General features: G+C 43.2%; 1 protein-coding gene across 3 annotated transcripts in view; it reads right to left on the bottom strand.

Moving 5' to 3' along the window:
* Positions 1–3,832: 3,832 nt before the first annotated feature.
* Positions 3,833–25,208, bottom strand: part of MAN2A1 (mannosidase alpha class 2A member 1) — a 188,144-nt gene continuing 166,768 nt past the window's right edge. For 2 of the 3 annotated variants that reach the window (XM_081505362.1, XM_081505364.1), the window contains exons 20-22: positions 19,094–19,288; positions 8,314–8,424; positions 3,833–6,573 (exon numbers count right to left, since the gene is read on the bottom strand). In XM_081505362.1, coding sequence (XP_081361488.1) covers positions 6,421–6,573; positions 8,314–8,424; positions 19,094–19,288 — 459 coding nt within the window. In that variant the 3' untranslated portion in view covers positions 3,833–6,420. Of the gene's footprint in view, positions 6,574–8,313; positions 8,425–19,081; positions 19,289–25,208 lie in introns of all 3 variants that reach the window. The other variant, XM_081505363.1, reaches the window with a different exon arrangement.

The raw sequence follows: 25,208 nt of genomic DNA, 5'->3' as shown, positions 1-25,208 counted from the left end.
CCCCTGGTCATCATCATTAGGATATAAGCAAGATGACCGCCAGTACCGTCAATTCCAGGACATTTGCTGAAAATCGGATGAAGGCGCTCTTACCGGTGGGGTCACGAAGCCGGCTGGGTGCAGGTCTGGGTCTGCTGGGTGCCACCTTGCCATTACATGTGCGGTCCTTGCCTGGGATGAGAACACCTCGGAGGAAAACAAAAAAGAGAAAAAACCATATCCTGGATGACATCACTCTCTAGTTGGTTGCAGCTGTATCTGTTCTGTCTATCCTTGACGTTGTTACTGGGGACAATAAATCACTTACTTTTGCTCAAGCAAATGTACATTGAAGGAGCCTCATCCATTACAGCCACTCTTCAGCCACTCCCGCAACCACTGACAGTCACAGCCACCCTTGGTTGGTTTCACATCACAGCTTTGCAGGAGGAATGCAAGCCTATGCCTATCTAAACTAAATTCTTCTTTACCAGTTCTAACTTTCACATCACTTTGGCACGCTGATAATCAAATAATATGGAGCCAAAAAATTTTCATCATCTGATGATTGAAATTAGTATTTTTATTCATATTTCTCTAGGACTTTACGGCTCAATGTATATATATTACAAACTGATTAGTCTCTTCACTTTGTAAGTCACCCAAAACAAGTATAAACTTCCTACTTAGCATGTATTCTTTGCCTGGCTAACACATATGTATCTCCAGAATATGTACCCCTTTCCCTCCCCCACCTCCTGGCTTGGAGGAAATCCCCCTAAAGCCATTAAGCTGCGTGCTGGCCTGGGCCGGCAGGCTGGAGGCTGTCTTCAGACCCCCACCCTTCCAACACGCCTTACCTTCCACATCCGCTCACAAGGACCTTCTGTTTCACACCTTGGCTTACTCTCATCTCATCCTGGAATACTGGATGTGACCACGACCTCCCCCTCCTCACTGGATCCGAAGGTCCCAAGGGCAGTGTTGCTGAGAAGGCTCCTGAACCCCAACCTCAAAGCTGACCCCAAACCCAGATGTGAAATTCACTACCACCCCTGCCTCCCATTTGCCTGCTATTGGGTTGGCCAAAAAATTCCTTCGGTTTTAAAGTGCAAATAAAACATACATTTTTCATTTTCACCAAGAAATTTATTGAACAATGTATTCACCGTTTTTTTTTTTCTACTACGTTCTGCCATTTTCCAGGCAATTTCATATTCTCATCTTCCCAAAACTTTTTATCTTTTTGAGCAAAGAACTGTTTCAAGTGTGTTTATAGTCTTCCATTGTTTACAGTCCTTCACTGGAAGGACTGATGTTGAAGCTGAAACTCCAATACTTTGGCCACCTGATGGGAAGAGCTGACTCATTTGACAAGACCCTGATGCTGGGAAAGATTGAGGGCAGGAGGAGAAGGGGTGAGATGGTTGGATGGCATCACAGACTCAAAGGACATGGGTTTGGGTAGACTCCGGGAGTTAGTGATGGACAGGGAGGCCTGGGGTGCTGCAGTCCATGGGGTCGCAAAGACTCGGACACGACTGAGCGACTGAACTGATAGTCTTCCAGGGAACTGAAATTTTTTCCATTAAGAAAATTCTGTAAAGACAAAAATAGATGGAAATCCAAAGGTCTGGAGAAATACTTGGATGAATCAGAACTTCCCAGCCAAGCTGTAGTTTTTCCCTGGTCATCAAAGAAACACGTGGTTTTGAACAATCCTGGGGGAAGATTATGCATTTTTTGTTGGCTAATTCCGGATGCTTTTCATTGAGTGCTGCTTTCAGTTGGTCTAACTGGGAGCAGTATTTGTTGGAATTAATCATTTTCCAGCAAGAGCTCATAAAGACGACTCCCTTCCAATCCCACCATATATAAAACATCACCTTCTTTGAATGAAGACTGGCCTTTGGTGTGATTGGTGGTGGTTCATTTTGCTTGCCTCACAATCTCTTCCCTTCCACATCACTGTGCAGTATCTATTTTTCATCACCCAAAATGATTTGTTTTAAAAACATTTTTATTACTTTTCATTAGAGAATTGCACGTGGAAATATGGTCAAGAAGGTTTTTTTCTTAACTTATGTGGAACTCAAACATCAGAGCGATTAACATGACCGAGCTGGCACAGTGATTTTCAGCACCTCAAGTGGGTATTCCGAGTGCTGCAGCCATCTCCCTGTGGCATACGCTGATTGTTCTCAATGTCTCAGTTTGGTAGCTATCAACTTCAACTGGTGTACATGACTGTGGAATATTGTCTGGCAAGAAATATCCAGCATGAAACTTCACAAACCACTTTTGAAAAGTTACATCAGTCAACACCTTCTTCATATACTGCATATATATTTTTTTTGTGTGTGTGTTTCAGTTGCATTTTTACCTTTCTTGAATAAAAGCATAATATGCCAAAAATGTTGCTTTTTCTTCCATCTTCATTACTAAAATGGCTATGCAAAAATTCACCAATACTGATTTTTTTCTTAAATACATGCTGATATGACAGTTCAGCTCAGTTCAGTCACTTAGTCATGTCCGACTCTTTGCGACCCCATGAATTGCAGCACGCCAGGCCTCTCTGTCCATTCCCAACTCCCGGAGTCTACCCAAACCCATGTCCATTGAGTCGGTGATGCCATCCAACCATCTCATCCTCTGTCGTCCCCTTCTCCTCCTGCCCCTAATCCTTCCCAGCATCAAGGTCTTTTCCAATGAGTCAACTCTTCCCATCAGGTGGCCAAAGTATTGGAGTTTCAGCTTCAACATCAGTCCTTCCAATGAACACCCAGGACTGATCTCCTTTAGGATGGACTGGTTGGATCTCCTTGCAGTCCAAGGGACTCTCAAGAGTCTTCTCCAACACCACAGTTCAAAAGCATCAATTCTTCGGCGCTCAGCTTTCTTCACCGTCCAACTCTCACATCCATACATGACCACTGGAAAAACCATAGCCTTGACTAGACGGACCTTTGTTGGCAAAGTAATGTCTCTGCTTTTCAATAAGCTATCTAGGTTGGTCATAACCTTCCTTCCAAGGAGTAAGCGTCGTTTAATTTCATGGCTGCAATCACCATCTGCAGTGATTTTGGAGGCCCCAAAAATAAAGTCTGACACTGTTTCCACATCTACTTCCCATGAAGTGATGGGACCAGATGCCATAATCTTAGTTTTCTCAACGTTGAGCTTTAGGCCAACTTTTTCACTCTCCTCTTTCACTTTCATCAAGAGGCTCTTTAGTTCTTCTTCACTTTCTGACATAAGGGTGGTGTCATCCGCATATCTGAGGTTATTGATATTTCTCCCAGCAGTCTTGCTTCCAGCTTGTGCTTCCTCCAGCCCAGCATTTCTCATGATGTACTCTGCATATAAGTTAAATAAGCAGGGTGACAATATACAGCCTTGACATACCCCTTTTCCTATTTGGAACCAGTCTGTTGTTCCATGTCCAGTTCTAACTGTTGCTTCCCGACCTGCATACAGGTTTCTCAAGAGACAGGTCAGCTGGTCTGGTATTCCCATCTCTTTCAGAATTTTCCACAGTTTATTGTGATCCACACAGTCAAAGGCTTTGGCATAGTCAGAGATATGACAGTAGTCACAACACAATTTAACAAAATTGTTTTGAAGATAAAGACAACTAAATAAAGACAAAGCACTACTAGAACCATCCATCCTAGAGGAAAAAACTGAATAAACTTTTTGGCCAACCCAACAGAAATGGACTGAAGAAGGAGCAATTCATTCATGACAGAAGACAAAACAGGCCCTTACTCCTCCACTCTACCCACCAAAACATTTAATATACCTTGTTTACAAAATAAGATTTAAGAACTACTCTAGAGGACCACAGACATGGTAAGATTTATCTTTTATTAGATATATTACATATTCCCAAAAAGATATAAAATCTTCCAAGAGAAAATATCAAAACCTATTGATTTCAAGGAAAGCAACATAATCAAAATGAAAGCAAAGGTTTTCTTCCAAAGGAATGTGAAAACATTTCAGCACAAATACAACAAAGACATGGGGAGGTAATTACAATGTTTTACAACACGTTTTACAGCATTTTGTTTTAATCAGTATTTGCAGAAAACACGGATGCTGAGTTCTCAAACACTGCAGTTGTAATCCCAAATTAAATTTTCAAAAAAAAAAAAAAAAGAGAAAATAATGAACTACTTGGTCAACTGAACATCTATGATAATGAATGTAATAAAACCTAAGCAAACAAATATGCCACTGAGATCACAACTGAAGTGTACGATTTTTAGCATGTGCCAGGGACACTAAATTATTTAATCAGTTCTTGACCACAACCCAAAGCAAAAGCATCCTCTCTTCATTTCCCTGATGATTTATTCTACAAATAAAAAGCAGAAACTTGCTGGTGAAAGAGAATTTCTGCTTTACCTGCGAGCAGCTGGTGACAACACACAGTGCGACCCCAGCGGGACACAGGACAGATCCGTCTCAACCAGCCAGGAGTGGCAAAGCCACTGTTATTGCATCAAGATTTTTTATTTCAATTGATCAGAGATTCCAGAACGATTAAGTACAACCACTTGAACCACAGAACACAGTGAACTCCGATAGGAAGGTTTTACACTTAAGATGCAATGAAAATACTGATCTTATTCCTGGGATTTGTGTCTGGCAATCCTAACGTCTGTAGATGTTCACAGAAAGTAAGTTTGTTTTTTGTTTTAGTTGTTTATCCCCCCAAAACAAGGAAGGAAACTTACAGTACATGTTTATTGCAAGAAATTACTCTCTTGTAATATCTTCATCAACACTAGTATTATTTCCTTAATAATTAAAGGCAAAAGAAGTTTATGAACTTAATGGAACAATAATCTAAGGAGCTGCATCTTGACTGAAAATACAAATGATAACCAGGCTACATGATAAAACAGAAATGATGTTTTATTTCTATATGAAGATGTTGGAATGACTGGAGGTAAAATGGAAGTTTAAAGTCAGATAATACTAAACCTATTAGTTAACACAGAATTTTCAGCAATGCACACAGTCAAGAATCCTCTCTATGCTAAAATGGAATACTCTAAATGTTGGCTTTGTTTTAATGTCAAGTTAACAATGATCCCAAATAAATTTTATCAAAAGTATTGTAATGGCACATAGGTTTAGAACTTCATTTCGAGGTCAGCATGTACAAAAGTCTGAAATTCATTGAACAAACATATTCTTTAATATGATAAATTATGATGAATTACATATAAGTGGGTTTCAAAATGGTCTATTTTAAAGCATTCTCTCTTCAAAATGGTGAACTCCTGTGAAATGAAAACAGTATGTGGATTCTGCTTGTTACAAAATCCTTGCTTCAAGTTGCAGTCTCCTTGGCAGCAGCATATTTTAATTAAAATATTTTTCTTCCTTGTTTTGTTTTCTGACATCTCAGTACATTCAAATAGTCAAAATGTTTAGAGTAACATCACCACAAATTTAATGAAACAGATCAGAAGGTGGCCAGCATTGTCAGGCAAAAATTATACAATTTATGTGTCATACAAAGTACCCGCCCCTCCCCCCAGCCACTCCCCACCTCCCCCAACAGTAATATGGACACCAAAAGATTTAACAAGACTTATAAAAAAATAAGGCACATTTATTCTGATATGGTAACTTTAAAATAGAAAACCCCTTCTCAGAACATCTGTATTCAACTGAGCTGTGTCAAAAGACACCTTGTGGGGCCTGGGAGAGGCCTCGGCACCAACACAGCTGCTTCTGCCACTTTAGTGACGATGGAATAAATTGCACCTACCCCACATCGTCAAGTAATGAAAATATGCCTCTTTGTCTACTACTGAATGATTCCAAATCTGGTATTTCTGGAAATACGTACAAAGGGTAGGAAGGGACGGGCCGAGTGGTAGAAAAACATGTAAAAGGAATGACATATATTATCAAGATTGATGGATTGCACTTTTCCACATATTTCAACACATAAAGTTCTTCTAACATGTATGATTGATTGCAACCATTTTGGCCATTAGCTATTACCCATCAGCTTTTTATTCCATTTTGGTAAAAATGGGTATTTTTGTAAAACTAACAAAGGGTCAGCAACATGAATCCTCAGAACAATCTCTTCACAACCCCCAACACAGATATAATTAGTTAACATTTAACCTGAGATACAATCTGTTGAGAGGTTGTCTTTAGACCTTTCTTCGTTTGTTGCATCAATTCATACTGATGATAGCAGTTCATGGAAGGAATTTAAAGACAAAAAAAAAACTAGTTTATAGCATGGCTTTTTTTTCTCTCCTACTGTACTGGTTTAAGAAAAAGAATCACAGAATTCATGTCCTCACAGTAGCCAGAAGCTAAAATAATGTACTTCTCTATTGCACGTAAAACCAAGAAGTATATAAAAGCCAATGCTTTCCAATCCAAATCTGAAAGCCAGGTTCACCTCAAGTGGATTCGGAATGTGCTGATTTCCATGGGACTCAAGTTGATTTCACTTATATTTCGGGCGTCTAGCGGAGAATGCATCAAGGATAATGACGAAGGTATGATACTTACAACAGTAAACTTGCTAAAAAGTTTCTGGACCAATATCTAAAAAGTAAATGATAAAAAATTACATGTTTAGAATAACTTTGAAGAAAGATAAGTAGTGCATCTATATATTCAGTGTGAAAAAAAAGTGAAATGTATGTTTGAAGTTCTCTTTTAGTGAAAAAACAGGGGAAGGGGAGGGCGATTAAGTCCCCCTCCACACACCTGAAGAAAGAGGGTAACTCCGAAGGGAGACTGGAGCCCAGCAACAGAACGCGGTCTCCTGGATCGCTTTTCAGATGCTTAACAACGCATCATACCCAAGGCCCTTCTCGGTGAGAGGCAGGACCTACGGACCAAGAGCTGGAAGCACATCTACACCCCCTTTCAGTCAGTGTTCACCCCAACAGTGGTGGTTCTCCACCATCTTCCCGAACCAGAAAAGCCGGGAGACAGGCCCCAGCCCCCCCCAGGAAGGGAGTCATTTACAGGCTAGGAAGGTAGTTTGGAAAAGACTATGCTCACTTTTGGCAGGATCTTCTAGTATGTCTCTCTGGATCATATAACCCCCTTAAGACTCAATGCCTTAGTGTTTGAGGACAAACGTTCACAACCAAGTATCTCAGATCATCACTGATGAGGGAGAGTGTAAGTACAGTGAAACCGACAACAAAGGCATCAGGGCTCCTCTGAGCACCAACCACATGCAGCGTGAGGCAAACGAAACGGGGGCGCTTACCGACCCAGGCCGATTCAGGCCTCGCCACCGCACCGTTGTCCCTTCTACGCACACACTAACTGTGCAGGACAGACGGACTCCCTTGAGTCTGTCTGACACCATGTCTAGCAGGCCGTGAGGAGCGGGCCAGCTAGCTGACTTGGTGTGGGAGACCCGGTGGCGTGCTGGAGACAGCCCCGGTGCCTCTGGGGGTCCAGGCCTGTCAGAGCCAGAGGCGTAGGGCTGGAGGCTCCCTTCCCTCCGAGAGAGGCCAGCCTGAAGAGAAGCCAGACGGCGCAGCCGGCGGCCAGGGGTCAGCCCGAGGCCCGCGGGTCTGCAGCGTGGACTCTTGCCCACCCCGCGGAAGCAGAAGACCCGGCCCCGGAAACAACGGCCTGGGGCCAAGCCCAGCTGCCCCGCGGGCCTCGGCCGAGTCACCCCGCTGGCCGGTCTCACGTCCCCGCCGCCCCTACTGCAAGCCTGCACCCACGCTGTGTGTGTGTGTCAGCCGCTCAGTCGTGTCCGACTCTGCATGACCCCAGACTGCAGCCCGCCAGGCTCCTCTCTCCATGGGACTCTCCAGGCAAGCATCCTGGAGTGGGTTGCCATGCCCTCCTCCAGGGGATCTTCCCCACCCAGGGATCAAAGCCAGGTCTCCTGCATTGCAGGTGAATTCTTTACTGTCTGAGCCACCAGGGAAGCCCCCACTTTAGTTACTTGGCCCCTGCAGGACCTGGGTCTGCCATCACTGAACTGGATCATGCCTGAGCCGGCTGAGAGGGCTGGGAATAGAGGGGGCAGGAAGAAGACGCTTTGCAGGTCGGACACGGAAGGCCTAAGAATCGATGAGGGCACTGTCTTCAAACATGCACCTGTCTGCGGGGCTTTCTGATATCGACAAGGAGCAGAGACTGCACGCTGGGACAGGGCTTCCGTTAAAAAGGGAAAACTTGGACAAACTTGAAGCTGAGGTGCACGAGTCCGCGAAAAGGCAATGACATATCTCCTTGTCAGGATTATCTGCACAAAGTAAGGACTTCAGAGCGCGCTGAATCAACAAGAAAACCAAGCTTCCGGCTCACCTTTCCCCGGGTTGTGGAACACAGCAGCCCGGTGTCTCTGCTAGAGAAGCGGCAGTCAAACCCCTTCCTATGGAGGATCAAGGCGGCCTCGCTGGAATGCTTGCCATCCACCTGTAAATGAGCAGAGAGAAAGACGCCACGGGGACGCTGAGAGCGGAGTCTGACCCCACGGCACACCCTCGATGACCGTGTCCCGACCACAAGTGCTATTGTACCTGAAGGTGGATTCAGGCCCGTTCACTCCCACTCAGGCTGGGCGCTGAGCCTGCCCACCCACCGGCGACAGCCCCTCCCCGGGCGCTCAGGGGACGTTCTGAGAGTCCCTGTCAAGTCACTCAAGCCTCAGTTTCCTCCATGGTTCCTAAGGACACAGGTTATCTTTTGTCCACATGTTATATACCGGTTTGTCAAAGTTTCTTCAAATAAAGCATTTCATTTTAATTTACGTTTAATAAATCCATCAACTGAATAAAGTTTGCCTGAATTTGAACCTTATCTGGCCACTGAATGATGTATCATCCATCTTAAAACTGAAATATGCTTCTTCACTGAATACTAATTTTTGTTAATTGCATTAACATTTTTAATCTTTAATGTATTGGTTCGTGCTTTTTATATAAGAGACATTTAAATTGAATTAGTTATGCTTATCACTTGCTAAGCCAGTCACATTTATTAGCTTGATGCATCATTTACATTCACATTACAGAAGCTATTCTTCTTGTGCAGGCGAAAAGGAAAACACTAAAAATGACGTCAGCTACAGCGATCGGTATACAGTTTCCTGCAGTAAAATTTCTTGCACCCAATTCAAGTAACAATGCCTTGAATGCTTAAAGTCTTTGAACATTTAAAATTATAACTATTTAAGAAATTTTATGTTTTCTAAACTGGGAAATGTTTATGATCAATAAAATGGATTAATAAAATCTTTGGAAAAGTTAAGCAATGCACACTTACTGTATAGACACATTTACTCTTCCTTTTTTTTATGTGACTACAGATATGAATATGCCGAGGTTCTTGATCAACCTTGAAAGTGAAAGTGCCACAGTCGTGTCTGACTCTTTGTGATCCCATAGACTGAATTCTCCAGGCCAGAATACTGGAGTGGGCAGCCATTCCCTTCTCCAGGGGATCTTCCCAACCGAGGGACTGAACCTAGGTCTCCCGCATTACAGGTGAATTCTTTACTGTTTGAGCCACCAGGGAAACCTGACTATGGCATAACATGTTGCTAATGTGCTACAGAGACATCTTTTCTGAACAGCTGCCAGCATTTCCAACACTGATTTGATTTTAATGTGACTGAACAACTTAAATCTGTCCTCACCTCAGATTCTTGGCTGGAATAACCTGTTTTATGACATTTTACACTGGTATTTTGCAGTGGTACTGCTAAAAAATTTTTTTTGAAGAAAGAGAAAAAAGTCATTTAGGGATTCTGAGTCATTACAGGACCACATAATACACACAGCAAGTTGAAGTACTATGATAAAGATTCCTAATGAAATTTCAAACAATTTCACAGTCCCTAAACAGCATGAAAACAGCACATAAAAAACCCTGTATTTAGTATGTACAGAAGGATGACAGTCATGCCAGTTGTGAAGCCCTGTATTTAGTATGTACAGAAGGGTGACAGTCATGCCAGTTGTGAAGCCCTGTATTTAGTATGTACAGAAGGGTGACAGTCATGCCAGTTGTGAAGCCCTGTATTTAGTATGTACAGAAGGGTGACAGTCATGCCAGTTGTGAAGCCCTGGAACACTCTTGTATTCTCCCTGAGCACCTGCCTCCTGGGTGTAAAACGGAGCTAAAGCACGTCTTATCTCCTCACAGAGTCATGCTGTGAGCTGACCCGCTGAAAATACTGTGTAAGGCGGCCCAGCTTGCAGGACAGACTGTGCCAGTGCAGAGATTGTAGCAATGAGAGGTTCACAAGCTGGGCTGGGAGTCAGACAGCCTAAGATCTGTAGCCTACTTCTGCAATTTACTAGCTGCTGATTTCAGCAAAACTGTTTTTCCTTTACCATAAAAAAAGAGATAAAAAGAGGCAGCATAATAAGGACTTAGCCCAGCGTCTGGAGCAGAGAAAGACCTTAGTATATTATTATTATTAACTATTATTTATATCAACATCATCTGTCAAATAAACAGTGGTTATTTTCATAACAGTTACAAGTTAAACAATATTCTCTTTTAACTTCTTATTCACAAGTTTATTTTATTGGCATCATAGCTCTGTAACTAAAGAGTCAGGATAGTCCTAAATTATATGTCCACAACTATACATCAAAGTCCTAAGAGTTCTGATTCAAATTCACAAATTAGATGGCCTCTTAATTAAACTCCAAAAGCACTTATCACTATTATCCTTGGCATCTGGCCATTTTAGCTCACTAGACCATTCTTAAAAAACCACTGATAAGCAGGCATTGTGAAAATTCCTGCAAAACATTTGTTCTTGGAATAATGACTGTGTAAGGTCTTTAGCAGACTGTAGGTGACAAAAAAAAGTGGGAAGGGAGACACTTTCAGGATTCTGCCATTGAATTAGATAAGAGATGTAAACAAACAGTACAAAAGTGGAGATTAAAGTCATAAAAATTAATTTCCACTTGTGGGGAAAAAAGTTTTACTTTCTCTAAAAGCTCAAACTAAATCATTTTCACAAGGACTAATCAAATGGCATTCATCTCGTGTAAGTTTTTAAAAATCAAATATTCATGAAAGTATCCGTTTTAAACAAAAATACCTGAGGCAAAGCAGGAGTTTTTCAGTTTCAAAGTCTGTCTAGACATTTTATTTCCAAGAAAACTGTTTTTCAAAGTAGGGAAACTGTGATTTTCACTTGAATATGTATGCAGGAAAACGAGTTACCCTCAAGTAGGCACAGCATATGCTCTAGGGGAGTAAACAAATTTTGAAAGACCTGTTTTTATATTCATTAACACATTAATAAAGTCCAGACCTCAAAAAAGGGGGTGGGCATGGGGAAGAAAACTTAGACATTTTGAAACTGCACCATCACTGTGCTGGGGGAGCTTCAGACTGTCTTTGTAGAACAGATCACCACTGAGGCTGAATTACTGTGTACATGTTCCCACGCGGTACCAGGAAAATCCACTGTAGAACTGATCTCAGAGGAAAAACCCACACCGCACTTCCAGACTAAGCAGGGCTTGTAAAACTTCTCCAGCGACTGGGGGGAAGGCTGGGGAAGAAGATCAGGCTCAGCGAAGGCTAGCCTGGAGGCAAGTTTGGTTCCAGCACGAACCAGCTAAGGGACTGAGGCTGTCATTTACTCTCTGAAAATTCAGGGAACCAGGTGAGACTTGGGAGGGGTCCCTTCAATGACCAAGGGCCAAGCACAGCAACAGTAACTGCAGCTGACACCTGCTGAGCACTTCCTGTGCGCCAGGCCTGTGCAGAAAGCTTTGCGGGGATGAAGTTACCCCCCTCACAGCCCCTCTGAAGTAGCGAGGTGGCATAAAGACGCGCTGCTATATTTAAAGGCCCAGAACACTGATCACAAAACACTCCCTCTCGTACTCAAAGAGCAGTTACCACTGGTAACGCCACTCTGGCTTTCATGATCTTTCCTCACCAATGGCTGATGCATCCTTCTACGAGTAGTCCACTATTACTGAGCAGGCAAGAGAAAAGCAGCAGAGTATTTCTCAGCGTTGCCTGTGCGGCCCCAGGCAGAAGGCAGCTTAAGGAAGTGAGCAGGGTCTGCAGTCAGACCCCTGGGGTGCGCCTCCGAGCATCACCACTCACCGGCTGTGACCTGGAGCCTTAGCCACCATCCCAGGCCAGCCCGCTTCCTCTTCTGCACACTGGGCCACGAATACTGCCTCCCTTCCTGGTGCTGCCCTGAGAGCTAAATAAAGCGCACAGAAAGCGGTCGGTGTCAGGCCTGGGAGGGAGGCGGTTTTAGGTGCGTCATGTTGGAGCGATCTGAGAGAGCAGCAGTGAACTGTACAAGGAACACGCCTCAGGGATACGTCAGAACTCACTGCGGCAATCAACTGCAACCTTCTCCAATTAAAACAATCGTGACGGTATGTTCACTCCGTCATTAGTAACAGTCAAACTGCTGATGACCGAATGATCGCAGTTGAGAACCTTGTTCAAACTCAGTGCATGCGACGTGCCGGACGCTATTCTACATGCTTGACAACTATCACTTCACTTGAGCCTGGCAGGGCCTCTCTGGGGTGAGCACTCTCACCGCCGCCTTGATAGGGGTGAGGACGCTGGCGTTCGGAGGAGCCAGGGCCTGCTCTGAGAGGGCCCTGCCCCCAAGTCTGCGCTGCCACAGCTGCATTCTCCCGCCTTTGCTCTGGCTGTGGATCGGTGCTCACAGACACTGCTTTGAGGGGAAGGAGGAGGATTGCTTTTGACTTAATATAACAAAAGGTTATCAATTAAGGAGATCACTTAAGGAGGCTTTCCAGCTTCTGATCTCAGGCTGGAAAATGGGAGTGTTTAATCAATGGTTCCAACAGAGCTAAAATCACGATTTATTAAAACATTCAGAAAGAAAGGTTTAGAAATTATCATTACTATCCATCTACAACCTGCCCAGCCATCCACTCCTCCCATTTTAAAAGATTTAAGGCCACCCTGAAAATCACACACACATATGACAGTCTCTTCTGAGCAAAGGAATAGGCAAACGTTCCTTTCCCAAGGTGGGTGAGAACGTGCAGACCGTGAGAGCTGGGCCACTTGTGTGAGGCTCACAGGCCATACTGGCTGGAGACTCAACAGTGCAGGGGCACACCCTGTGCCATGACTGTGCCTGGGCTCTCCAAGGAGGGGGAGATCCCACCCTCCTCAGGGGATGCGCAAGGCTGAACACCTGGGGGAAAGGGGTCCAAACTGCTCACAGTCCCTGGAAATAGCAAGCAACTTTCATATCTCAGTGCATTCGGGCAGGTGGGAAGGCTAGAAAATCTGACACTGTGTTATAAGTCCTGAGACAGGAAATAACCAGTGGAAATGCATTTTCCAGGGCACTTGTTAAAATGTCAATAACAGTTATCCTGTTTAATCAAAAGGTAGCATGACAGAAAGAAAGGGGAAGGTGAAGGGTTGTCCTCAGATAGGTACAACAAAGAACATTTTCCCCACCATTTTCACCCTTCCAGAAACTAGGGAGATCAATAAAGCACCAATCAATTCTTTTAAGAAAGGCAAAATAAAGTATGATCCTTAAACTGCCTCTTACAAGAAGAGGAGGGGCTGGTGAAAGCAAGTGAGAGAGAAGACTTTATGCAGTAAGTGGTGCTGATGTTGAAATGACTGGGTAACTCGCTGTGAGAAAGAGTTAAGCACAAATCAAAATAAACCCCACACGGAAGAGTTACATGTAGTACATACAGATAGAGAGTAGAGCTATACGGACAGCTATCTGGGAATGAGGGCTTCCCTGGGGCTCGGACGGTGAAATGGCCACCCACACCAGGATCCTCATCTCGAGAATTCCATGGACAGGGGAGCCTGGGGGCCTATGGTCCACTGGGCCACATAGTCAGACACGACTCGGTGACTAACACTTTTCACTTCACATCTGTGGATAAATGAGATAAAAATATATTTGAATATAAAAGCAGGGAAAACAATCTGCCAAAAGAGTGGAAGTAGATATCACTGTTCAAAACATCAAGGCAGAATGGCTCCATGAAGCCTAGCTGAACAGCTTAATCAAGTTCCTCCTCATCCCTGGAAAGTTAGCATTCCCGATGGGACCTTTCATTCTAGCTTGAGCCACGGTGCATCCTCCCGTGAGATTCTCCCAGCATCCTCTCCCCAAGGCTCTCTTCTCCCAAAGTCATCTCCCTTCCTGATGATGTGGTTTTCCCATTAGTGCACTTGAGTGGTACTCTTATTCCCTAGTTTTCAAGCCTTTATAGAAGCTTCTTTTTATAACTCAGGCTGTTGACAGTGCAAGAAAAGAGAGTGATGAAGAGAAGAGAGTTGGACACCAGGCACACAGGATGAGAAGGCTAACATCCATACAGCTGTGAGGCAGGGTTTAAAGAGATGTTTGTTCTCCTCTTCATCTGACTACAAATATATGACATGGCTAATTAAAAAAAAACAACTATAAACTAGAAAAGCAAGATCAGTTCCGTTCAGTTCAGTCGCTCAGTCGTGTCTGACTCTTTGCGACCCCATGAATCACAGCACGCCAGGCCTCTCTGTCCATCACCAACTCCCGGAGTCTACCCAAACCCATGTCCATCGAGTCAGTGATGCCATCCAACCATCTCATCCTCTGTCGTCCCCTTCTCCTCCTGCCCCCAATCCTTCCCAGCATTAGGGTCTTTTCCAATGAGTCAATTCTTCACATGAGGTGGCCAAAGTATTGGAGTTTCAGCTTCAACATCAGTCCTTCCAATGAACACCCAGGACTGACCTCCTTTAGGATGGATTGATTAGATCTCCTTGCAGTCCAAGGGACTCTCAAGAGTCTTCTCCAACAGCACAGTTCAAAAGCATCAATTCTGCAGCGCTCAGCTTTCTTCACCGTCCAACTCTCATGTCCATACAAGACCACTGGAAAAACCATAGCCTTGACTAGACGGACTTTTGTTGGCAAAGTAATGTCTCTACTTTTAAATATGCTATCTAGGTTGGCCATAACCTTCCTTCCAAGGAGTAAGCGTCTTTTAATTTCATGGCTGCAATCACCATCAGCAGTGATTTTGGAGACCAAAAAAATAAAGTCTGACACTGTTTCCACTGTTTCCCCATCTATTTGCCATGAAGTGATGGGACCAGATGCCATGATCTTAGTTTTCTGAACGTTGAGCTTTAAGCCAACTTTTTCACTCTCCTCTTTCACTTTCATCAAGAGGCTCTTTAGTTCTTCATAGCAAGATATGTCTATGTAAAAACAAGCTCATCTATCAATATAGAATAATTTTTGAAAACTGGACCTTTTTTGTTGCTGTTTTATTTGTTCTTCTGGAAAGCTGGACTTTGAGAACAGACTTAGTGAGTCTTGAAATCTTAATGTGACCTTCTGAGATCGCATTCAGCACCCAGGTTCAGAAGGACTGGATGTGGCTCCTGATTCTGCCATTCACTGGTAGGTAATTTAATTTTAATTATTTAATCTAACCCTTACTTTCCCAATTCAGTAAATGCAGATAACAGTAATTTCTAGAATCACTAGGAGAGTTTTTAAAAATTACTAATTCCTAAGCTCTCCACCCCAAATCTACAGAATCAGAATCTCAGAGATGAAGAAATCTGTAGAAGTCTTTTCTATAACCTCCCCAGTATGACCTGGACACAGTGAGTTTGAGGACTTTAGCTAGAAAAGCTGAACCACCTCCGGGGGTTAGCAGACCCCCCAGGCCCCATGAGCACACAGCACCCTCCTCCACCAGGAGCAGGGAGCCCAGGGCTGGAACGTGGAGGCTGCGGACAGCAGCCTGGCGCGCAGGCCGGCAGAGGGCCTCCATCCTGTTGCGGGAGGAGGCGTCAGGCAGCAAGGGCGAGACGCCCCTGTGATGTTACGGAGGTCTGCAGACACTTTTCTCATGGAAATACTGTGAAGTGATGGGCCAAGGCAGACCTCCAGTCTTGCCTGGAGGCCAATCTCTCTTGACGTTATTTCAGTGGGAAAAATGCATATTATTGCATGCTGGGAGATGCCAACACACCAAAAACAAGAACACAATCCAAACTGTCTAGCTCTGGCTTCTGGACTGAGTTACTTTTGTCTTTCTTCTAGTATAATCATGGAATTACTCTGGATACCTTTTAAGTATTAAGTTTTCTTTGAATGAATACGTACATCAGCGACCTTCAATGATTACTTTCCCATTATCAGAGATTAGGGGATGGAGAGCAATTCTTCAAAGAATCTCTTTGGATTCCTAGCAAGTTTTTGAACTGTTAGAAATATGTGATAAGAGTCAAAGACTAACATAAACATTGGAACCAACTGATTATCTAATGCAAAACAGCCCCAAATATTTAGCTCTGATCACATGGTTAGGCATTAACTTATGCCTATGGCATTTCAGTCTTTATTCTTCCTGGTCAGACTAAGTCGCTTTTTATTTCCTCTGCTAAAACCCCGGTCTGCACCTGTGTTGGCATGTACTCTAAGAATCATCAGGACAACAATGTATGTCTACAAAGAGCTTCTGTTTTCCAAAAGCCCTCACAGCATTATCTCACCCGTTTCTCATACCAGACCTGACGCAGGTGTACCTGCTATCAGGCCCATTTCATACACGGCAGCAGAGTCAGCGGTCATGCAGTAGGGGTGCAGGCGGTCCATCTGCCCAAAAGCAAGAAGGGCAATGGGACGCCACATGATCACAGCCAATGGGGGGGCCAGCCTGCAGGGGCCTGAGTGTCCACGGCCATAAACCAGCTGGGGAAAGTCAAACAATTAGTGGCTCAGTTGCGTCCGACTCTTTGTGACCCCATGGACCATAGGCCTCCAGGCTCCTCTGTCCATGGGACTCTTCAGGCCAGAATACTGGAGTGGGTAGCCATTCCCTTCTCCAGGGGATCTTCCCAAACCAGGGCTCAAACCCTGGTCTCCCACATTGTAGGCAGATTCTTTCCTGTCTGAGCCACCAGGGAAGCTTAACCTGGTAGGCAGTGGGATTTATTTTGGCTGCACGGGTCTCGGCTGCAGCCTGTGGGGTCTTGGCTGCCACACGCAGGCTCTTGGGTGCAGCATGCAGGATCCAGTGCTCTGCCCAGGGACTGAAGCTGGGCCGCCTGCATTGGGAGTGCAGAGTCTGAACCACTGGACACCAGGAAAGTCCTGGCAATGGAATTTTTAACCACAAAAGTGATTAGATCTGTACCACAAGAAGACAGCCAACAGCAGGAAAAATGAAAGAAACAGGTAACCACGACAAAGAGGTGATCTGGAAAACAAGCGAAAGCTTGGAGGAAAAACCCGACACTCATTGCCTCTGCAGAGTCAGCTGGTGTTGCTTCCAGAAAACCATCACGGCAAAGAGTCCCCGAGAAGCGAAGCGAGGCTACGGAATAGCGGCCGCTGTGGACTCTACGGAATAGCGGCGCCTCCCGCCGGCTCGGGCCCTCCCCACCCCCGCCCGGGGGCAGCCGGGGGCTCAGAGGCTGGCGGCTCCACTCTCTGCAGCCCATGAGTCAGCGACAGGCCACCTCAGGAGGCTGCCCACCTCTAGTGTGCTCTTTCCCGGAGTCAGAGCAGACTCGCAGAGACCACAGCAAAAGCCGAGAGAACGCTCTCAAGACGCTCTTGCTCAGCAAATGGTTCCACGGATTCTGCTCTCAGTGGGGGACACAGCAGGGAATCAAAGCAAAGCGCAGGCCTCACGGCTCTTCATTCTGACCGGATCTTCATTCTGACCGGCTCTCCTGCCTTCAGTCCTGCGTGCGCTTGTGACTCTTCCTGACGACTCTACCCCTGGAACCTGGAAATCTGCTAGGTCTCCTGTTCTCTGACTCCCTTCAGATTTCCACTCCATCATCACCTTTTCTGCGACGTCCTCCCCAGCCGTCCTACTCAAACCTCCTTCTGAAGCTGCTCTTCCCTCTTTTTCCTTCAACACAATGCTCATCACCATCTAACGTGTGTTCTCTTAGTTTCAATCTTTACTTTTCTCCTCTTAATAGAATCTAGGCTTCGAAACGCCAGGGGCTCTTCTATGTTTGGTTCACGGGCTGTGCCCCTTAGAGTCTTTAGTGATAACTGGCGCGTAGCGGGCATGGAATAAACCCTGAAGGTCACTCATGTGATCTCCTGTGTGCCTGTGACACAGAGGGACACACACAGGCCTCTGACATTCACTTCATTTGTTACTACTCGTCATATGCATTCTCCTACACACTCAGGCGTAAGCTCCCTATTGCGGACATCCAGTTTGAAAGCACTAAATGTCCAAATTTGTATGTACTGATCCTTCGTTTATTTGATACGCTTCAGTTCTTTATTCTTAAGCTAAACATTTTTCCCTTCTTATGCTTTCTTTGAACATGAACACTCTCCTCTTTTCACACTCAGGTAATTTATTATATTTCCTACAGAATCCATAGCCACTTACCTTTTCCAGCTAAGTGTATGTCAGTCCACAATATCAAAACATAAAAATGTCAAAACTCGCATCTTTTTTTTTCTTCAGATGCAATCTGACTGTAAAATTAGGCGTATAGGTAAACTCAAGCGATCTGAGTTAACATCCCATAGCTAACAAAATCTTCCCTTGTTACTGCCTCTAACATATCTTTATACCTCTCCTACATAGCTGGTTTCTCAATGCAAAGTTTTAGGAGTATTTTAGGATGTTTTATATTTTTAGGAGAAAAGATACAAATGGACAAAGCCTCTGGTACAGAAATAATTAAACACCATGCTTTCTGTCTCTCTAACTCCGGAGAAACACGGGCTCATAGGCAGAAACAAATGGCAAACCCCAGCAGAGCTGATCCTCGGGCCTGTTCCCCTTGTTCTCCCACCTACTAATTACGTGACCTCCGGCCAGCTTCCGCTTCTTTGTCTGTAAATAGAAGCTGATTCTTGGTGATCTGCTCAGCACACAGGACTTTTATGAGAATAAAGTAAGTCTAAGGACATTCTCTAAACTATACAGCAACGGTCCAACGACAGGAACAGTGATGCCGCCTGAAGGTGACTGCTCTTCGTCATCCCCTGAAGCAGAGTCAAACTCAGTTTTCTTATTCCCATCGCCTTATACCACGTATAATACAGAAAGTCATTTTTTCATAGGTATACTTGGGGATATACCTTTGACTGTATTGTCCTCAGATTAACCAGATGGATGTCACAGGGCAGAGACGACCTTAAGGGAGAGAATTCGCCCAGCAGCTGCAGGGCGGGCATGGGGGCCTTCCCTGCCATTGGAAAGACAGGGTGGTTCAGGAATGCAGAAGTCATGTGGCTAAGGAGGGAAGGGTAACTGACTGCCTTCGGGTCTTCCTCCTGTCAAGAAAGAACAAACATGTGTAGGAGTTAGATACCTGCGATTCCCATAGCACTAACTGAGGCAGCAGACAGGGCTCAGACAGGAGAGAAACACAAAAATATATTAATACTCTGGTTTCACTATATTTTATAAATAAGTCTTAGACAATGCACAGCAGATTACCAAGTTCAGCTCTAAGCAATAGAAGAAAACAAACAGTGTCCACTTAACATTAACTACCAAGTTTAGAAACATCTCCTCGCCACTGCTTTAAAACTAAAAGTCTCGAGAACATTTTCCACAAACACTCTAGGACAAGGAATTACTTTATCTTTCTCAACCTGCCACAAAACTCTTAAAGTAGACAGATTGGGATGTTCATAGATCTTGTACATCATCAAATGTTGCCTCTTTTCCCTCAGGTTTTATCTATCATAGTCTCATGGTTTCATTTATACATTTGACTAGACTGTGAAGTTATGTACCAATCCAAAATTATGTTCTATAAGTTCTATATATAGAACTTTATATGAAAATTCTTTATACATATATATTTATATATAAAATATATAAAGTTTATGTTCAACTCAATGATAGGATTTTTAAAAAAAATCAAAATAAATAAGGCTTTAAAATAACAGAGGTAGCATATCTAGATCATCTGTTTTCTTTAAATTTGGTAAAATCATTGCCAGATGTTTCGCTTTACTTTATTCCAAAAACTGGAACTACCATATCTGTTACAGAATAGTTATCACACATTTACATGGTATACAATTATTCAATATAATTTTAAAATACTTTAGTCTTTGCTATGGTGTGTGGCTACAGATAAGCATTTCGGCACATTCAAACATTAAGTCAATCTACCAGGACTGGGGAATATACACATGGTAGATGACATACACAATCAATGAAATCGGTGGCTAAGTGGGATCTTAACCAATAATGTCTAAGGTGTCAAAGCAGACCCAGAAAAGCACTGGGAGGAAAACATAAGCTATGCAGAAAGGCCTTGTGATCACCAACAACACTGGGAGATATTTTCGTTTCATATCATATTTTTGGAAATGACTATTTCACTGATATCTTCTGATTTTGCATATTTTTTAATAGATGGCTCAAATAAAAGGTCTGACAACTTATCTGTGCGAAAAGACAAGATTTATAGAAGATAGAGAGCTTAAAATTCAGAACATCAGATTAGCACTGAACAGAGGGTGTTAGCAAAGACTGGTGAGCATCTGGCCAGCAGCAAACTGTAGGTGTCATTACAATTCAGATATGAACAGAGAAAAAAAATTAAGACGACAGAGGGACACTACAATATTAAGATACTGACAAACAACGTTAGGGTAAAAATATTAACTTAAAAAATTTATCCATTCCACATTCTTTTTTAAGGAAAGATTAAAGCATATAAAATAATATTCAACAATATTGAAATTTAACGCAGCTTGTAGAGTAACATGAAGAGAGAGGGAACATTTTCAACAAGAAGCTTTAAATGTTCTCAAAGATCAAAGGACTTCATAATCTAGGTCAGGACTGCTGACAAAATCACTTTTGAGTAATAAAAGATAAAAGCTTCTTACAGAAAGGAAAACACCTGCTTTATCAGATTCAGAGGCATTAAATCCCTTCTAGGTCAAGACACGTTCAGAAAAAGCTCTCTGGCTTTGTCCTATGGTCTTGGAGGAATCCTCGGACATTTCAGTGAGATGGTTGGATACTAACTGGTAGATTATCTATACCTTAGAAGTAATAATGTGCATATCTAGTACTCCTCCAAACCCAAATCAGTTCTCTTGACCTTCAGTGTTTCCCCCAGATTGACCAGACATCAGAATGGCTTGGGAAACTTTTATAAAACATAGATCCTTGGACCTGAACCGAAATCTACTGAATCAGACTTCTAAGGAGAGGGACCCTGGGAAGGTAAAGTTAAAAGCCCCCCAAGTGACTGTCACAGTCAGTCCCACTCTGCTCTACTGACCTGTGTTAGGAACTGCCACCTCAGCACCTCCCAGTCTTTTAGAGGAGACAGAGCTCACTTTGGAAGTAAAAGTACAAGCCTTACCGTTTAACTAGTTCAGGATAAAAAAAAAGATGCAGACTCAGAAGCATGTTAAGAAACAGTCTTGTCCAATAATACACTGTCGTGAATGTAAGTACTTTGGGCATTCAAGCACTGTGCTATTTATGTTCTCCCAAGCAAGGAAGGAAGAGAAGTGGATGGAAGAGTTGTGGTTCAGCGCCAGAAGAGCTCCAGGAACACAAACGCTTCTGGACACTGGCCAGGCCGGAAGAGACAGAGACGCAGGAGGAGCACCATGACTCACACACCTTCTTAACAGCTTTGCAGCAATAAGGGGCTCAACAACATATTTAACTGTGAAGCTATCACTATTTTGATTAACCTCCTAGAAAGGTAATCTTTTAACCTTGAAGATAAACTCAAAATTTATAAAATATATTTGCTATAGGAAATTTTGCATGTTTGTGTAAGCTATAAACCAGTGTTACAATAAATGATATACTACTCCTACAAACACTATTTGGTTTCGTGTAGGTTGGGAGGTTTCAGACTATATATGTTTGGCTTTTTCTCTCTGCAGCCTACCTGAGATTAAAGAGAATTTCTAGCACATTCTGATGCAAACCACATTAAGTTGAGATGCTCTCCAATGGGTTTAAGCCCTTATTTCATAAGTCAGAACTTCCTGCCAGGCTCCTTGGTGCCCCGCATTAAGCCCACTTGAGCTATCTGCTACCTAAACATCAAAGCTTTCCATTTCATCTACACAAAAACCTGCTAAATTATTACTCAAGAGATCATTCTTTTTAGTCACCCTTGTTTATTCATAATGACCTGACATGATGAGAAGCAGATAAATGTGGATGATTAATTAATTTGTTAACTGCTATATTAACAAGCAGTGCAATAAAAATGAACGAGAGAAAATTACTGTAGGAGAAAGAATGGGGTAAAAAGACAAAGAGGGAGAAGGAGAGAGAAAGAATGAAAATATACAGAGTGGTAAGATTTACTGTAGAGCTGAAGCCTAGCAATATATGGGCCAAGTTACCCTATTAGACATAGAAAACACCCTCTTCCAACAACACAAGAGATGACTCTACACATAGATATCACCAGATGGTCAACACCGAAATCACATTGATTATATTCTTCGCAGTAGAAGATGGAGGAACTCTATACAATCAGGAAAAACAAGACCAGGAGCTGACTGCGGCTCTTAGATCATGAACTCATTCTTGCCAAATTCTGACCTAAATTGAAGAAAATAGGGAAAACCACTAGACCATTCAGGTATGACCTAATTAAAATCCCTTACGATTATCCAGTGGAAGTGACAAACAGATTCAAGGGATTAGATGTGATAGAGTGCCTGAAGAACTATGGACGGAGGTTCGTGACATTGTACAGGAGACGGGGATCAAGACCATCCCCAAGAAAAAGAAATGCAAAAAGGCAAAATGGTTGTCTGAGGAAGCCTTACAAATAGCTATAAGATAAGCTAAAGGCAAAGGAGAAAAGGAAAGATCTGAATGCAGAGATCCAAAGAATAGCAATAAGATAAGAAAGCCTTCCTCAGTGATCAATGCAGAGAAATAGAGGAAAACAATAGAATGGGAAAGACTAGAGAGCTCTTCAAGAAGATTAGAGATACCAAGAGAACATTTCATGCAAAGATGGGCTCGATAAAGGACAGAAATTGTATGGACCTAACAGAAGCAGAAGATACTAAAGACGTGTCAAGAATACACAGAAGAACTGTACAAAAAAGATCTTCATGACCCAGATAACCATGATGGTGTGATCACTCACCTAGAGCCAGACATCCTGGAATGTGAAATCAAGTGGGCTTTAGGAAGCATCACTATGAACAAAGCTAGTGGAGGTGATGGAATTCCAGCTGAGCTATTTCAAATCCTAAAAGATGATGCTGTGAAAGTGCTGCACTCAATATATCAGCAAATTTGGAAGAATCAGCAGTGGCCACAGGACTGGAAAAGGTCAGTTTTCATTCCAATCCCAAAGAAAGGCAATGCCAAAGAATGCTCAAACTACGGCACAATTGCACTCATCTCACATGCTAGTAAAGTAATGCTCAAAACTCTCCATTGAGGCTTCAACAGTATGTGAACCGAGAACTTCCAGATGTTCAAGCTGGATTTAGAAAAGGCAGGGGAACTGGAGATCAAATTGCCAACATCCGTTGGATCATCGAAAAAGCAAGAGAGTTCCAGAAAAACATCTACTTCTGCTTTATTGACTATGCCAAAGCCTTTGACTGTGTGGATCACAATAAACTGTGGAAAATTCTGAAAGAGATGGGAATATCAGACCATCTGACCTGTCTCTTGAGAAACCTGTATGCAGGTCAGGAAGCAACAGTTAAAAGTGGACATGGATCAACAGACTGGTTCCAAATAGGAAAAGGAGTCTGTCAAGGCTGTATATTGTCACCCTGCTTATTTAACTTATATGCAGAGTACATCATGAGAAATGCTGGGCTGGAGGAAGCACAAGCTGTAATCAAGATTGCTGGGAGAAATATCAATAACCTCAGATATGCAGATGACACCACTGTTATGGCAGAAAGCAAGGAGGAACTGAGGAGCCTCGTGATGAAAGTGAAAGAGGAGAGTGAAAAAACTGGCTTAAGACTAAGATTATGGCATCCAGTCCCATCACTTCATGACAAATAGATGGGGAAACAATGGAAATAGTGACAGACTTTATTTTCTTGGGCTCCAAAATCACTGCAGATGGTGACTGCAGCCATGAAATTAAAGGACACTTGTTCCTTGGAAGAAAATCTATGACTAACCTAGACAGCATATTAAAAAGCAGAGACATTAGTTTGTCAACAAAGGTCCATTCAGTCAAAGCTATGGTTTGTCCAGTGGTCATATATGGTTGTGACAGTTGGACCATAAAGAAGGCTGAGCGCCGAAGAATTGATGCTTTTGAACTGTGGTGCTGGAGAAGACTCTTGAGAGTTCCTTGGACTGCAAGGAGATCAAACCAATCAATCTGAAAGGAAATCAGTCCTGAATACTCATTGGATGAACTGATGCTTAAGCTGAAGCTCCAACAGTTTGGCCACCTGATGCGAAGAACTGACTCACTGGAAAAGACCCTGATGCTGGGGAAGACTGAAGACGCGAGGAGAAGGGGACGACAGAGGATGAGATGGTTGCCTGGCATCACCGACTTGACAGACATAAGTTTGAACAAGTTCCAGGAGTTGGTGATGGACAGGGAAGCGTAGTGTGCTGCAGTCCATGGGGTCGCAAAGAGCTGGATATGACTGAGCGACTGAACTGACCAACCCTATTAGACATGTTCTGGCAGCTCCACGTGGTATTAAAACAGTGTTTTTCAGTCCTCTCAAGAAAAAAAAAAAAAATCAAGAGATTTCATATTTAAAATCTTCAAAATGACTATAGTAACAAAAACTGTTCCAAACAGAATGCTGTTTTTTTACCCCAAACACTGGGAATGAAGTCCCACTGGGCCCCCACACTCTCAAGTGGAAATGATCATCTGGGGCTGAGCTGTGGCTCTGATGCAGGACAGGCATCCATCCTCATGTTCACCAGACCCTCTGGTCACCTAACATAAGCATTCCCCTTAAACTTGACCAACCTCCTTCTTGCTATCATTTCCCTGAGCCCAGTCACCATTTGTGATTTTCATCTGATAGCTCCAAAATTCCTCTCCTCATATGTAAAGAACCAGTATCCAGAAGCAAAAGGACCCAATTGTAACACATGAATACCTTCACTGCAATAATTTCTAGTTCAGAGCCCTCTTTACTATTATTCTAGTTGTCAGCAGGAAGGGGGTAGGAAGTAAGGGTCAAAGAAATAAATACTAAAAAGTCAATGCTAATGAGACAATTTCTA

The sequence above is a fragment of the Giraffa tippelskirchi genome, chromosome 6, assembly GCF_054371585.1.
Source record: "Giraffa tippelskirchi isolate mGirTip1 chromosome 6, T2T-mGirTip1v1.2.pri, whole genome shotgun sequence".
Taxonomy (NCBI): domain Eukaryota; kingdom Metazoa; phylum Chordata; class Mammalia; order Artiodactyla; family Giraffidae; genus Giraffa; species Giraffa tippelskirchi.
Note: the sequence above shows the minus strand (reverse complement) of the source record. Positions and strands in the feature narration are given on the sequence as shown.